General features: G+C 41.8%; 1 protein-coding gene across 8 annotated transcripts in view; it reads right to left on the minus strand.

The window, feature by feature from the left end:
• The window catches only part of TTBK1 (tau tubulin kinase 1), a 94,728-nt gene that overhangs the window by 22,085 nt on the left and 59,089 nt on the right, over nt 1–13,554 (minus strand). For all 8 annotated transcript variants that reach the window (XM_048936690.1, XM_048936686.1, XM_048936691.1 and 5 more), the window contains 4 exons: nt 11,267–11,421; nt 10,229–10,448; nt 7,264–7,439; nt 3,806–4,364 (listed from right to left, as the gene is read on the minus strand). In XM_048936690.1, the coding sequence (XP_048792647.1) occupies nt 3,806–4,364; nt 7,264–7,439; nt 10,229–10,448; nt 11,267–11,421 (1,110 nt within the window). The remainder of the gene's footprint in view (nt 1–3,805; nt 4,365–7,263; nt 7,440–10,228; nt 10,449–11,266; nt 11,422–13,554) is intronic.

A 13,554-nucleotide genomic window follows, 5' to 3' on the forward strand; every position in this document is an offset into this window, starting at 1 on the left:
CAGATTTTTACAGAATAAAGTCAGTGACAACAGACAACTCCCAGGTGAAGACAGGCCAATGTGTTCTAACTGCCTCCTGTCTTACTCATATTGTACCAACATAAGTCTTCATGTTCAGCACACTTGTGAGATCTCTCAGCAAAGATGCCAAGGGTGGGATACGATTGAAAGAGTTTCTAAATTTCACAACCACTGATTTCTTAGGGTCAAGACACAGGCAACTTTAAGAAAGTCCATACATGGTATTCTCCTGGCTGTGGGAGGTTGGCTGCAAGAGGAAAGAGACCTAACATTTATAAAATCCTGTCCAAGCAGGATTTTATAAAGAATAATTCTAACAACATGGCTAAGCTTGTGAGGAAATATATCAGTGGATCTTATATTGAGATCTTAACTAAAGGATAAACTCCTGGCTCCAGAAGATGGGACTGCAAGACACAGTGTAAGCAAAGTACCCTGTGAGCTCCGCAGAATATATCCAAGAATAGGTAAGGAAAAAATTCAATCTCCCAGTGTTGCTTCACACTTTTGTACTTCTCCAATAGAACATCACTTAGGCAGGAATGTTTTAGGTGAAGAGCCTCAAAACATTTTCTACAACACCAGTTGGTCAAGCAGCAAAGGAGATTCAGAGTAAAGAAATACTCGTGTGTGCAGACCTATAGACAGAAGCAATGGATAAAACTTTTAAATGCATGAATGTTCATATTTCTTCCCAATGCAGAAGGCAGAGGTAACTTGCCATCTTTATCAAGTATCTGTGAATTTAGTCAGCATATTGAAGAACTTGACAAATTTTTAAATGATATTGCTAAGTGTGGACAAAAACACTTCTAAAAAATAACAGAAATCTCGCACCAGAATTCATGTGTAAACATAAGTGCGAGTTCAAGATCTTTCTACGCATTAGCTATTTCTACAGCTTCATCTGCATGTTAGCCTGCAGACATAAGGTCTGTTACATAGTTATTACAATTCATATATTAACAAGCCTAAATGCTCTGTTAAGTAGCTTGTTGTATGCTCAGTGCTTCAATGAGTGGCACACAGACAGAAGGCCTTGAACTAGCTACGGTTTCATGACAATGCTGTTCTGCTTCTGTATCAGCACTTCCCTTGAGACTATGCTCTGTTGTAGCTGTCTCATCATTTGAAAATAGAAGATACCTAATATATGAGAATAGAGAATTACAGAATCATCTAGGTTGGAAAACACTTTCAATATCAAGTCTGATCATTAATCTGACCTAGTGAGTCCCACCACTACACCATGTCCCTAATGCCACATCCACACATCTCTTCCATACCTTCTCAGCCAGAAATTCTCCCAGGCTATTAAAAGCCTTTTCTATACTTCATTTTGCCCACAGCACCATTCATTCATATTGTGCTCCCTCACACACCACAGTTTCTTAAGGACACCACTTTCCCTCACACTTGCAGTATTTCTTGCAACAGATTCAAACGTTTGAACAAACATCTGAGCTGTAGATGATGACAACTTGGGAAACTGCGCTCTGGTCAGCTTGGAAAGGCCGTGGAGCAAATCTTGCTGGAAGCTATTTCCACATACATTAAGAAAAAGGTAACTGGGAGCCATCAGCACAGGTATATGAAGGCTGAATCCTTCCTCATGAACCTGATAGATTTCTGTGATGAGATCACTGGCTCACTGGGTGAGGAAACAAGGGAAAGGTTGCTTATCTCAACTTCAGCAAGATTTTTCACGTTGTCTCCAAAACATCCTCAGAGACAAAATGATGAAATATAGGCGAGATAAATGGATACTGAGCTGGACTGAAAACTGCCTGAACTTCCAGTCATTGGTGATGCAGCCCAGGGGATGATATTAGGGACACTTCATTAGTGATTAAACGATTGGACAGACTGCATCCTCAGTTGATAGCAGTTTGGTACAGAAGTACCTGGGGATCCTGATGGACACCAAATTGAACATGAGCCATCAGTGTGCTCTTGCTGCAGAAAAGGCTAACTGCTTCCTAAGCTGCATTAGGAATGCTCTGTTCAGGTGGAGGGTGATGGCCTCTTCTCAGTGCTGGTGGGGCCACACCTAGAGCACTGGGTCCAATTCTCAGCTTGGAAGCTATTAAAGATAGTCCAATGAATGATGAAGGGGCTGGAGAATCCTTCACTGGAACAAAAAAATTGAGAGAGCTGAGGCTGAAGAAAATGAGGCTCAGTAGTAACCAGGGAGTATTTCAGAACTGAACAACAAAGAAAGGCACAGACTGGTGGAGAACCAAGCGTGTCTGATACATTAAGTGACCACCCACAACCACATTATCTATCTTTAATGAAAGGAAGTGAATTTTCTTTTTTTGCCTGCTAGGGTGACCTTTTTTAAAGCATCATTATGCTGTGCTAAGCAGCCTTCCTGCTGCATCATACCCAACTCCCTCAGTCATTTCACACAGCACTTACTATCCTTGCTCCAGCCTTTTTTAGCTATGTAAAATATGCCAGTGAAGCGTCCCTGCTGGTTCTTACCAGCTGGTTTGTGCCACACTCACTGCATTATGAGCATCTTGCACTGATCAGTTTAATAAGAGTACAGAACAAATTCACACAGAAGCTCTTTCAACTTGCTGGTCCTGCCTATGCAATTCCAGACATCTAGGCCATGCCAAATATTGGCTTTTTACAGTGAACACCTCCGCCTTTATTTTTTTATTTTTTAATTACTCTCTGGGATCCAGAGAAGAACAGAATCTGGGCAGGGCTTGTGCAGAAGGATCCAATCCTGTGAACACTTTCTGAGAGACCAAGGCCAAGAAGGAATGGAAAATGGAGCTACCATCTTCCAGAGGTGAACAAGATTGCAAAGGCACTTACCATGAGAGCGTATTTCTGCAACATGGTCTGAGACTCGCCTGCTGTTTCCTTCACTTATGGACTGCATGTGCATGATAGATCTTCACTAGCATACAAACTCCAGCTCTCAGGAGAGCCATTTTATAGGTTGCTTTTTTTTTTTTTTTTGCTATTAACACTCTACAGCCTTCCTCTGAATGTCTGAGAAATGAAGACTAGATATGACACAGGTAACCTGAGCTAACAGTATATCATGTTTCTCCAGGTAATCTAATGAAAGATATTACCTCTTACTAAAAACTGAACTTCTTTATGTCTTCAGAGGACCATAGGGAAAAAAAAAGCCACAAATGAACAAAGCCCTCTATAACTGTCAGGAAAAAAACACAGTAGCTGATGACATTTCTGTGAGTTAAAAGTCTGACAACAATGCTGATCACTGAAGTAAGATTGAGGTGTATATGTACTGGTTACTCTGAGATTTTATTAGGTATTCCAAAGAAAGTTTAATTTTAGGGAGTTACTTTATGCTATGCATTGCTGCAGGCCTACCCATGATGTATGATTACATTAGGCAGCATTATCTTGTAACGTACTGCTGCTGCTGCTGTTGAGAAACTGTGAGGAGACGTGCTAGTAACACCTCCACACAACTAAGCAGTTATTAACAAATCACTGAGGGATAATAATAAGAGGGCTTATTAAAGATACCCACAACCAGAAATGTGCTCACCTCTTGTTCTGTGCAAAAATGCTAAAGTATCTTGACAACAATGTGCCCTTAGAAGTGGGCAACACTACCAGCTACAGGGAGCACCTCGAAGGTGTTCACAACATTTGCAAGTATTGTCAGAAAGTTTCACAACAGCATCCGTGTCTGGAACCTCAGATTTCTCCAGCAAAGCTGAGGCTTCCCAAGACGATGATTTGGCTATGCTAGGCAATGAGATACAGACCAGAGTAAGGATCTTACCTGTCTCTGAGGACCAGTAGGTTCAGATTCTCGTCTCCTTTGTCGGATAGCTGGTGCTGAGTGTAGGGGGGAGTGGGCTGGACTTCCTGTCTGCTGTTCATGTTTACTGTCAGATACTGTTTGAGAAGGTCCTTCATGTCTGTGGGAACTGTCCTCCTCAGTCACAGGCTGCATACCCCGACTTCGCCCATCGTGAGTCTTCGGCCTGACTGCAGCATCTGCGCCCAAGCGCCTTCTCTCCTCACCGTCTTCAATAGGTCTTAGCTCCTCAGGCTCCTCATCTGTGGTACCAGAGGTGCTTGGCTCAGCACCTGGATGAAAGTCCTTCAGCTCTGTCTCCTTATCAATGATAACCCACTCCTTGCTATCAAAGTCCTCCTCCTCCGCAAGCGGCACTGAGCGGAAAGCATTGCTGAGGGCTTCATGTTCCACTGAAGCAGACACATCCATCCGACCGCTTGCCTGCCGGTCAGCCTGGCCAGTGTCAATGGACAGCATCTGGGCTGGCTGGGAGGAGCACACAAGCCGTGATGGAGAGCCAGGCAAATCCATTCGTGATCTAAAGACAGAACACGAAGCCATTAAAAATAAGTCATGTTTGTGGTTAAAGTTAGAGAGCATATGAGCTGAGAAAAAAAACCCTACAGCTCTCACTCCTTTCTTAGTGTACTTTAGAAAGATGGGCTTAGGCAAAAACATCTATTTAGAACCTACAGTAGCAGACACTCCTCCTAAAGTAATTCTGTATGATAGCCACCAATTTCATCAACTCTCTTCCTTATAGCTGACAAGATTCCAACCAGTTTTCCTCCACAACACCAAAATACTCCTTCCCCATTAGGAATTCCTACTGGTTTGTGAAAAAAACAAAAAACAAAAAACCAAAACAACTTAAATCTACTGTCTGACTTAATGTCATTGCTGGGCTCCTATACCCCTTCAGTTGCACTGTGCTCTCTAAGGTGGCCATTGAGGTCTCTGCGGTGGCTACGTGAGCTCTTTGAAGACAGCAGGAAAATCTCACTGAAAACGTTACAAGGCATAGGTGACCTCAAAATAATTTGGAGGAGCAGGAAGGAAACATGTCACATATGCACTGACAAAGGGCAGTATAATGTTCAGTGACTCACAATCTAAATAGCATCAATGCAGCTACGCAGCCATGCAGAAATACCTTTCAAACAAGCCCTGGAAGCTCCCTGTGCCCCGACAGCCTTGGCATCATCTCAGCTGGAAAAACCAAAGGCACTTCTGTCTTTCTGTTCCACAGTGTTATGGTCCATGCTTGTCATTTGGCCTGCACCTGCTGCTCCCTTTCCCTCCCTGTTCAGCTCTGAGTACTGCAGAGGCTGGCAGCTTGTTGCACAGCCACAATGTCTGATGCCCAGAAAAAGACACTTGCAGTGTTTTTTTACAAAGCGATTTCAACAAGGACCATACAGAGGTCTTGTGTGCTCTTCTGGGGAAAAATCTTCAAGGGAAAACACAAAGATGACTGACCACAGGGTGAGGGTTACTAAGCAGAGCTGGGTGTCTTTGGCACAATGGAAGGTCAGAGATGAGACAAGAAGGAATTACAAATCAAAATGAGCAATTTTTGATGAAGAAACAGGAATCAGGGAAGGTGGTGAATCAAGGGCTGATACAGAGAACAAAGTATGGGAAAACAAAGACCTCAGCATAAACCACCTGATGGATCTGAAAGAAGCAAGGGTGCTTTTGTTAAATACTTACAAACAAAGTATATTACTGTGAACGGGGAAGGCTTAGACAAGGTAAGACTGAACAGTAGCCCTCTCACACTGCATGTGCGTCAAAAATTGCATATTAATGAGCTCTTACTAAAAAAAAGGAAAGAAAAAAAGAAGCTGATGGGATTTAATCAATGTGCCTCTCCTTCCCCCAGCAGAGGAGAGACACCTGGAGTGAAAGAATTTACTCCAGGAATCCAGAGGAAGTGCTGCGAGTCATGTCTCTACTGTGAAAAGGAGAGAGAAGAATAAATAGAAGGCTGTGGCAGAGGGGGACAATACCTGTACCATGCTGAGGGAGGCTACTTGGAAGATGACAAACAGATTTTTGTTTTAAAAATATGGGCTGAGGAAAGAGGACAGCTGAAAGAAATGCCTCCTGGGTATTACACATTTCCTACATTAAGACAGCATGATGCTGAAAAGATAGGGAAGAACAGGAGAAATAGAGGAAGGAGTTAAAACCTTTCAGTGAATGTACAAGAGTAGTGCTGCTGACTACTATAAATGGCTTTTTTCCCTTCTTATTTTAAAGAGGACAAGAAAAGAAAGAAGTTAACCAGAACCAAGATTTGCTTTTCAATCTCCAAATTACTAATACACACATTCATTTCTGAAATACAGACAAGTATTACAGCTTCCTCCATCCGCGCAGAATAAACCAGTACCTAACAAACTGGAGGTAATACTAGGGGCTCATCCTCTCTCTAGTTCTCTTATGCCCTTCCTCATTTCCAGCTTGTGCCTCCCTGTGACTCTCCTTTCTAGCTGAACTCTGCTAGGTTTTCTCTGACAGAGAAGAAGCTTGTCTCTTCCCTACCTGTTTTACAGGGGTCATTTTGTCAGTAAGATCTGTAACCACAGTCCATGTTCTGACTTTCAATTGCAAGAGGAAGAGGGATTAATGAAGAGTATGAAGAGGGTTATCAGCATCAGAGGTCTATATCTCATAACTTGCATTTCTCAGCCACAACTTAAAACTGCTTATTTTAATTATTTTTATTATTCTGTGCTTCTTGGACATTTCTTCACTGTGGATCTGAGATAAGTACACCTACAAGCCTCAAAATCAGGCTCTGCGTTCTGGATGCAATGCTTTACAAAAGTAAACAAATGCAACGTTATATGCTGAAGATGATGAGGATGATGACTATTATTATTGAAAAATAGTGCTCATAGAACCGTTAGAGTTGGAAGGGATCCCTGAAGGCCATCTAGTCCAGCTCCCCTGCAATGAACAGGGACACCTCTGGCTCCATCAGGTGCTCAGAGCCCCATCCAGCCTGACCTCAGATGTCTCCAGGGATGGGGCTTCCACCACAACTCTGGACAAATGAAATAATGAAACTCTCCAGATGAGAATCCGTCAGCTAGCTCTTAAAATACATGCATCTCCGTATGTATCCTAACTAGATCCATTCTTCCCTCCCACCTAAGGTCAGCAAAAAGCTTTAGGACTATGAACTTCATTTCTGATCTAACACTTTGCTTTTTCTCCACCAAACGTCCCACTCTTTACTTTATTCCCACCCAGAACCCTTCCCACTAACAGGCCTTATTAACAGACAAGAACATCTCATCATAAAGGCTGCAAAGCCCACAGGCACCGACTCCTTTCAGTGCCCATTTATCTAACGATCAGGTTGGCCTCAACAGTCAACTGAGGCATTGCTACATGTAGCAGGAGGTTACAGAGGGTAAGCAAACCTTCTTTCATGTAGATCTGCTTTGCCATCGGCTGTAGAGAGGCGTTCTGACTCAGGGCTGTTCACACGGCGATATCGCAGGGAGCGCGCTTGTGCGGTAGGGGACTCTGGAGGCACTCGGACAGGGGAGCTGGGACAGACCCCATTTCTCTGATCTTCTTCCACCATGCACTGAGTCTGCAGGGAATAAACACAAAGAACGCTGAAAACCAATCACAGACTTTGATTCCTCATCCTTCACTGTTACTCTGTGCATTCTTCCAGGACACAGTTTTAGCTACAGAAACAACCTATGAAGTAACACAAGGCCCCACACGGCCCGGCAATTATCCAGTATTAAAACAAGGAATGGATTTTACATCAATTCAAATATTTAAACACCTCTACAAGAGGGCCTTTGCCTTTCAATTACCCTGGAATTATCATGGACTAAAGTACTGCAAACACAAATTCTGTTAATCTATGGTGTCCAAGAGCAAAGCAAACATGTACAAAATCTACATTTTTGCTTCTATCATGCATTATATTGAATGTATATACTACTACTGTGGATGGACGTGATACGACTAAGTCAATTTGGTGACAAATATCTTTGGGAAGAGGGCAACAAAATACTGATATTGTACTTGTAGGAAAACAAGCAACTTGGTAAGATCCAAGAGCAGAGAACTGGGAGGAAGTGTAAGAGAGAAAGAAAAAACTTCTGAAAAAAAAAACCCACAAACAACAAAGAATGAGAACTTTGATCCAAAGTGAAAGAAGAACCTTTCTCTGTGACAACGAGCAAGAAAACCCTCAGCGGAGAAATGAGAGAAATGGGACAGAACAAGATTTGAACCATGTGAACAGAGATTCTCCTTAGTACATCCTGAGAAAGTACCGGGAAGAACAAAAGACAGTAAGATTTATTCATTGCCTAAAAACAAAGAGCCGGACAGGGACAGTGACAGTGAGAGCTAATTCTAGTTCCACAAAGCTGGAAAACAAAGATGTTGAAGCTGGGAATAGAAAGGTGTTTTAGCAACCAGCTGCCTATGTTATTCTGAAAGACACACAGTATGCCTGAGATTGCAAGGAGAGGTGAAGCTTCATCCCTACAGATCAAATCTGCAGCCTCTTATTTCTCCTTGTGGTGGTTGTGACTTCAATGAAAACTGACTCCTTATCAGAGAACAATCAAAGCAAAGAGAACAGCCCTAGCAGAGAGAAAGGACAGGCAAGAGTCAGACTAAAGATAACCCTTGCTGACAGAAAGGCCAGACTTCTGCTTTGGAAAGCATAATGTCCTCAGCTCTGTTTTACTCACTGCTGTGTATCCACTGAGCTTGTCAGAACTGAAGCACTCACTGCCATGCTGACTCCTCTGAACTGCTCTGCCAGTAAACTGATAAGAAATAGCACAGCCCTTAGCAGGAGAGTCACCTGGTCGTGCTGTGGATCTTGTAAAATCCTCTTCTGCCTCTAGTTGCTGTTGTGACAGCCCTGTGAATGATAGCACTGAGTACCTAGACAACATACAACTAGCATGAGGAAAGGACAGTCAGGACCCCCTCTGACTGAAGAGCATCAAGGCACCTGGTGGCTCAAAGGAACAAAAGAACAGACAGGAACTACCAGGATTTCTGTGAAATAATTTTTTTGTTTTTGTAACTTGTGGAAAAAGAAAGGCCTTGCTCTATCAAGCTTTTCTTATTCCATGTGCCTTCAGATGAGAACTTCTGCAAACACACACACACAATTTACCAGAGACAGATGAAGAAGTGATTTGAACTTCATTTATAATTCTCAGTATTGAGGAACTCTTCAGGTAACGTTTCGTACCAATAACACGTTGATCCAAATTGGACACATGGAGAACATAAAGTAAGTTAGATGAGAGGCTTTCTGGTCTTAAAATAATCTTTCCTAATAAGATTCAGGACAGCACAGATATCTGTGGGAAGGGCTGAAGAAAGGACTAACTTTCTGTCTGTGTACAGACTGAAGTAAATTCTGGTCAGACCCAGCAGGCTGGTAGCTTTACCCTATAATTAATGCTACTCTGCCAATATCTGTCTGCTGACAGTTTGCCTGCCAATGCAGGTTTCTCTGGTGACAGATTTTGTTTGTATTTGGTATCATTCCATGTGATATTCTGGTTCTGAAATAAGGATTGAGATCAACACAACAAACGCTAGTTTACTTACAGTATGTACATTGATCTAATAAATAAATGAACTGGTAAACCCTCAAGTAACACAATGAATTCATCATCCAGTCACTTCTACAAGAAAGAACTAGCTTAAGGATTCTTCTACAAGAAGAATCTTCTACAAGAAAGAACAAGAAAAAATAGCTTAAGGATTATAAGGAAAACCAACTGCAGTGTACATGTAATGAAGGCTACAAAGCCTAATATGACCTTGGAAGGCAAAAATGCAAAAATATTAAGTAATGAGTCTGCTTTCTCTTAACAAGCACGAACCAATATGCCATTCATAGACTGTGCTACCCCATAGAAAGGACAGTTAAACAACTGGAAGACAAATTCAATCAGTGATTAATTAAGATCCAGGACAATAGGGCACCTCAGATCGAATTTATTTGCCCAAGAGACTGGGATGCAGTAAAATTTTGGCTTATAATTTCCAAAACTGGGATATTTCTGATACTGTATCAGCTACTGAAGGACTAGACCACCACTGCTTGAAGTACCAAGATGCTACATCACAACGTAGCGGTTACATGAATGATTCACTCTAGCATTATTGGGTTCACAACGTATTTTTGCATAAAGATCCAAATTAATCCCAATGGCTTTCACTCTGAAAAAAACTGTTATTGCCCACTTCCACAGAGAAATTCCTGGTGCTGTTTGTTCTGTACTACGTAGGATGTTACAGCAGTGGATCCAGGTTGCTTACAGCAGTCTGTGAATTCACTGCCCTCAGACCAGAAGCCACAAGAAATAAACATATGCTCTTTACTTTGCTGATGCTGATCCTGAGTTTGTTGCGATTCACATCTGTCTCTTCCCAAACTTCAGCCTCATTGAAAGCAGTGTTTGGTGTCTGACCAAGACCTTCTGCTGGCCGGCCTGACAGGATGGGAGGAGCATTCTCTTGATCACTCAGATGTTCACCCTGTAGGACATCCTCGGTGTTCTCACGAAGCAAATCTCCTGGTACTGGAGTGACATTAACCACCCTATGGAAAAAAAACAAGAAAGGTAATAGTAATTAAAGAATGTGGCCTATCACACTGCTCCACAGAAATTCCTTAGTAGTTTTTAATGTATTTCTGGTTGAAAAAACAAACCAAACACAGATATTATGATATGAAACAGAACATTCCACCTAGTATACAGTCACAAAGATGGAATGGATGTGTGAAAGCATTTGGGGACATTCAATTCCCAGGCTGCAAACTTCTTCAGAAGTTCAGGAGTGCACATTACAAAGTACTTAGCTTAAAAACCACCCATCTGCCCATGAGACAATGAGGCTTGATAGGCTTTACAGTTTCTATCCTCAGTAATATTATTATGGATCATTACTCCTTCAAAAGCACAGAACAGACCACAGCTCACCATCCGGACTGACTTCCAACTCTGAGCAACAAGTTTCTCGTACTGCTGCACCAGCAAATGAAAAACCCTGTGAGGGCTGGGGAGCCACGAAGTAGGCACAGGCAGCATGCATCTGATGAGTTCAGCTCTACACCAGAAACCCATTCCATAGCAGAACAACTGTGTTTCTGTAAGCACTTTTAGAGAAGCGCCAGCTGTGTGTGTCATACAGTATGGCATACAGGTTCCATTAATCCCAGTCAAAGGTATTCCTTAATGTAACTTAAACCAACAGACTCATCCAAAGTAGAAAATGTGTTTTCTACTAATATGCCTGAAGTCAAACCATGCCACGTAGGTTCCTACCTTTCAGGATCACAACAGCCTTTGAATCTTTCAGTGATTAACTTGTTAGTGAGCACGCCCATGGTCTGACTGGCATGACTGCAGTACTCACCCAAACATGGCTGCTGTTTGCCTGGTGTTTTGCTGTGGTGGAGTAGAAGTGCTAGTGGACAACAAGACATCTGTACCAGCCTTCTCCCAGTCAAAAGCTTCATTTTCAGTGATGCCTCTTTCTTTCATACTGTTCTCAAACACGGACATGATTAGCTGGAATAAATTTACAAGAACAATTTATTCTAAGAATAAGTTGGCTGAGAGAAGCTTTCATACAAAAAAAGATAATGAGCCATGATGATGAGGTTCAAGAGCATCTTGCCTGTAGAAGGTACCAAGGAATGAAAAGCAAATGTCACAGAATCACACTAGCTGATTCCTAGGCTGTTTTTAGCTTGGTAACTGAAATTTCTTTAAATCTACCACAGTGACACGTGTAATCTAAACACTGATCTGGCTAAATGTTGTAGTTGGTTGGTTACTCTAAATATAAAGCCTGAATTTCAGCTTGGTGTTCCTGTAGACCAGACATAGGAAAAATGGTACTTGTGTTACACAGAGTTCAAGGCCCACCAGAAGACATGGACACAACAGCAAAGCTCCAGCTCCAGAATGCAGACTTGCTGCAACATCTGGCTTAAATACAGCTTAGGCAGGAGATATGCTTATGCACAGTGGCAACAAACAGCCACACTGGGCTGCAGAAAACAAACAAACTGTGAAAGTGACTAAATTATTTTCTTTAAAAGACTGCAGGTACAAATGCACATGTTCACATGGTTTACGCTTGTCCACTTCTGAGAACCAATTTCTTCAGGAGAAAAATGAAGCTACAGGCAAAGTGTTCTGTGCAGCAAAGCATTACCCAGGGAAATGCAATGTCAACGCCAGGACACGAATAAACATTACCATAGAGTAAATGCCTATTTCTTCACTTCAATTCCAGTTGTTTTTAGCAGCATGATCAGAAAACATTCTGCATGAAGGCAATGAGAATTTGCCATTTCCTACTACCTCTGGCTCACTGCAAAAAAAAACAACCAAAACACCCTATCTGCAGCTTCCAGTTAAGTCATCTTTTTCCTTTGTGGCCCAGAAGCAAACGATCACTGTGGCTCTACTCCTGCAGTGGCACTGCATTTTGAGAGAGAATTCTCAGAGCTGTCAGACCAGGGGACAGGTAACACCTCTCTGGAGAGAAGAGACAGACAGGATGTGACATGGCAGATGTAGCAACTCCTTTGCTCAGAAAGGGATGTTAATGTTGTGACAGTTCAATATGATAGGATTGCATTTCTGTTAGCCTCATCTCATGATACTTCCTTTCACCCTTGATAGAAACAGGACTTGTGCTGCTACTGTTGACATGGAACTTGCTCAAAACTGAATGTAAGCAAATAAAGAGTAATTCTTGCTATTTAGTAAATGCATTTCTGGTATTTAGTAACCTTGGACATCTTCTCATGAATCTGCTCTGTTACTTATTGAATACATAAGCTTCTGAACTACACATATCTCATGGCAAAGAATTCACCAGTGACATGAACTATTTGTTTTGTTCATTTAAATTTGCCATCTGCTAACTTCATATGGCAGTTTCTCGTTTTCATGTTAGAAAAAGCAGAAAACAATTTTTTGCAGTTCTACTTTTGATTTTAAAGATGTCATGTACACGTCAGTCCTCTCATTTGCAGAATGTGCTGTCCTAGTCTACTTCATCTTTCTGTATCTAGAAGTCAATGTATCTGTAGTTCCTTGTTACCCCCTCCCCACTACACTTCCCCTGATTTAAATTTATCCTTGTTATGATTCAGGTACGGAAGTATAAACAGTACTTAAGAAATATGCATCGTACAGATTCACATGTTTATCTTCTAATAGTACTTGGAATTGTCCTTATGGTTTTGTTTGCTTTCTGAGTGTTACTGAGCACTGAGTATAAGCTCTCCCAGAACAATCTCTTCTAATGCCAAGACGAAGCCCAGCACAGAGGTTAGATTCACATTCCTTTTCTACATACACAATATGAGACATTTACCTACATTGAATTTCATCTGCTATTTTCTTACCCATTCATTTCCATTAAGTCAACAGTCTTTCTTTGTTATTTAGGACAACTGGTATGTGTGACACTCATCACTTTGGTATTTACTCTCTTTTCCAAACGATTTTCTGAACAATTGGAAGAACCTGGTTCAAACCCAGGGCTCTGTTAATTACACCAGTAACCTCCTTTTAAATGGCTTTTCACTTCTCACTTGTTAACTATCTGTTTATTCATCTGAGAAGCTTCCCTGCTATTCCTAGTGAGCTTAGTTTGACTAGGAACCTAGCAAGGTCTGCCTG

The sequence above is a fragment of the Lagopus muta genome, chromosome 2, assembly GCF_023343835.1.
Source record: "Lagopus muta isolate bLagMut1 chromosome 2, bLagMut1 primary, whole genome shotgun sequence".
Taxonomy (NCBI): domain Eukaryota; kingdom Metazoa; phylum Chordata; class Aves; order Galliformes; family Phasianidae; genus Lagopus; species Lagopus muta.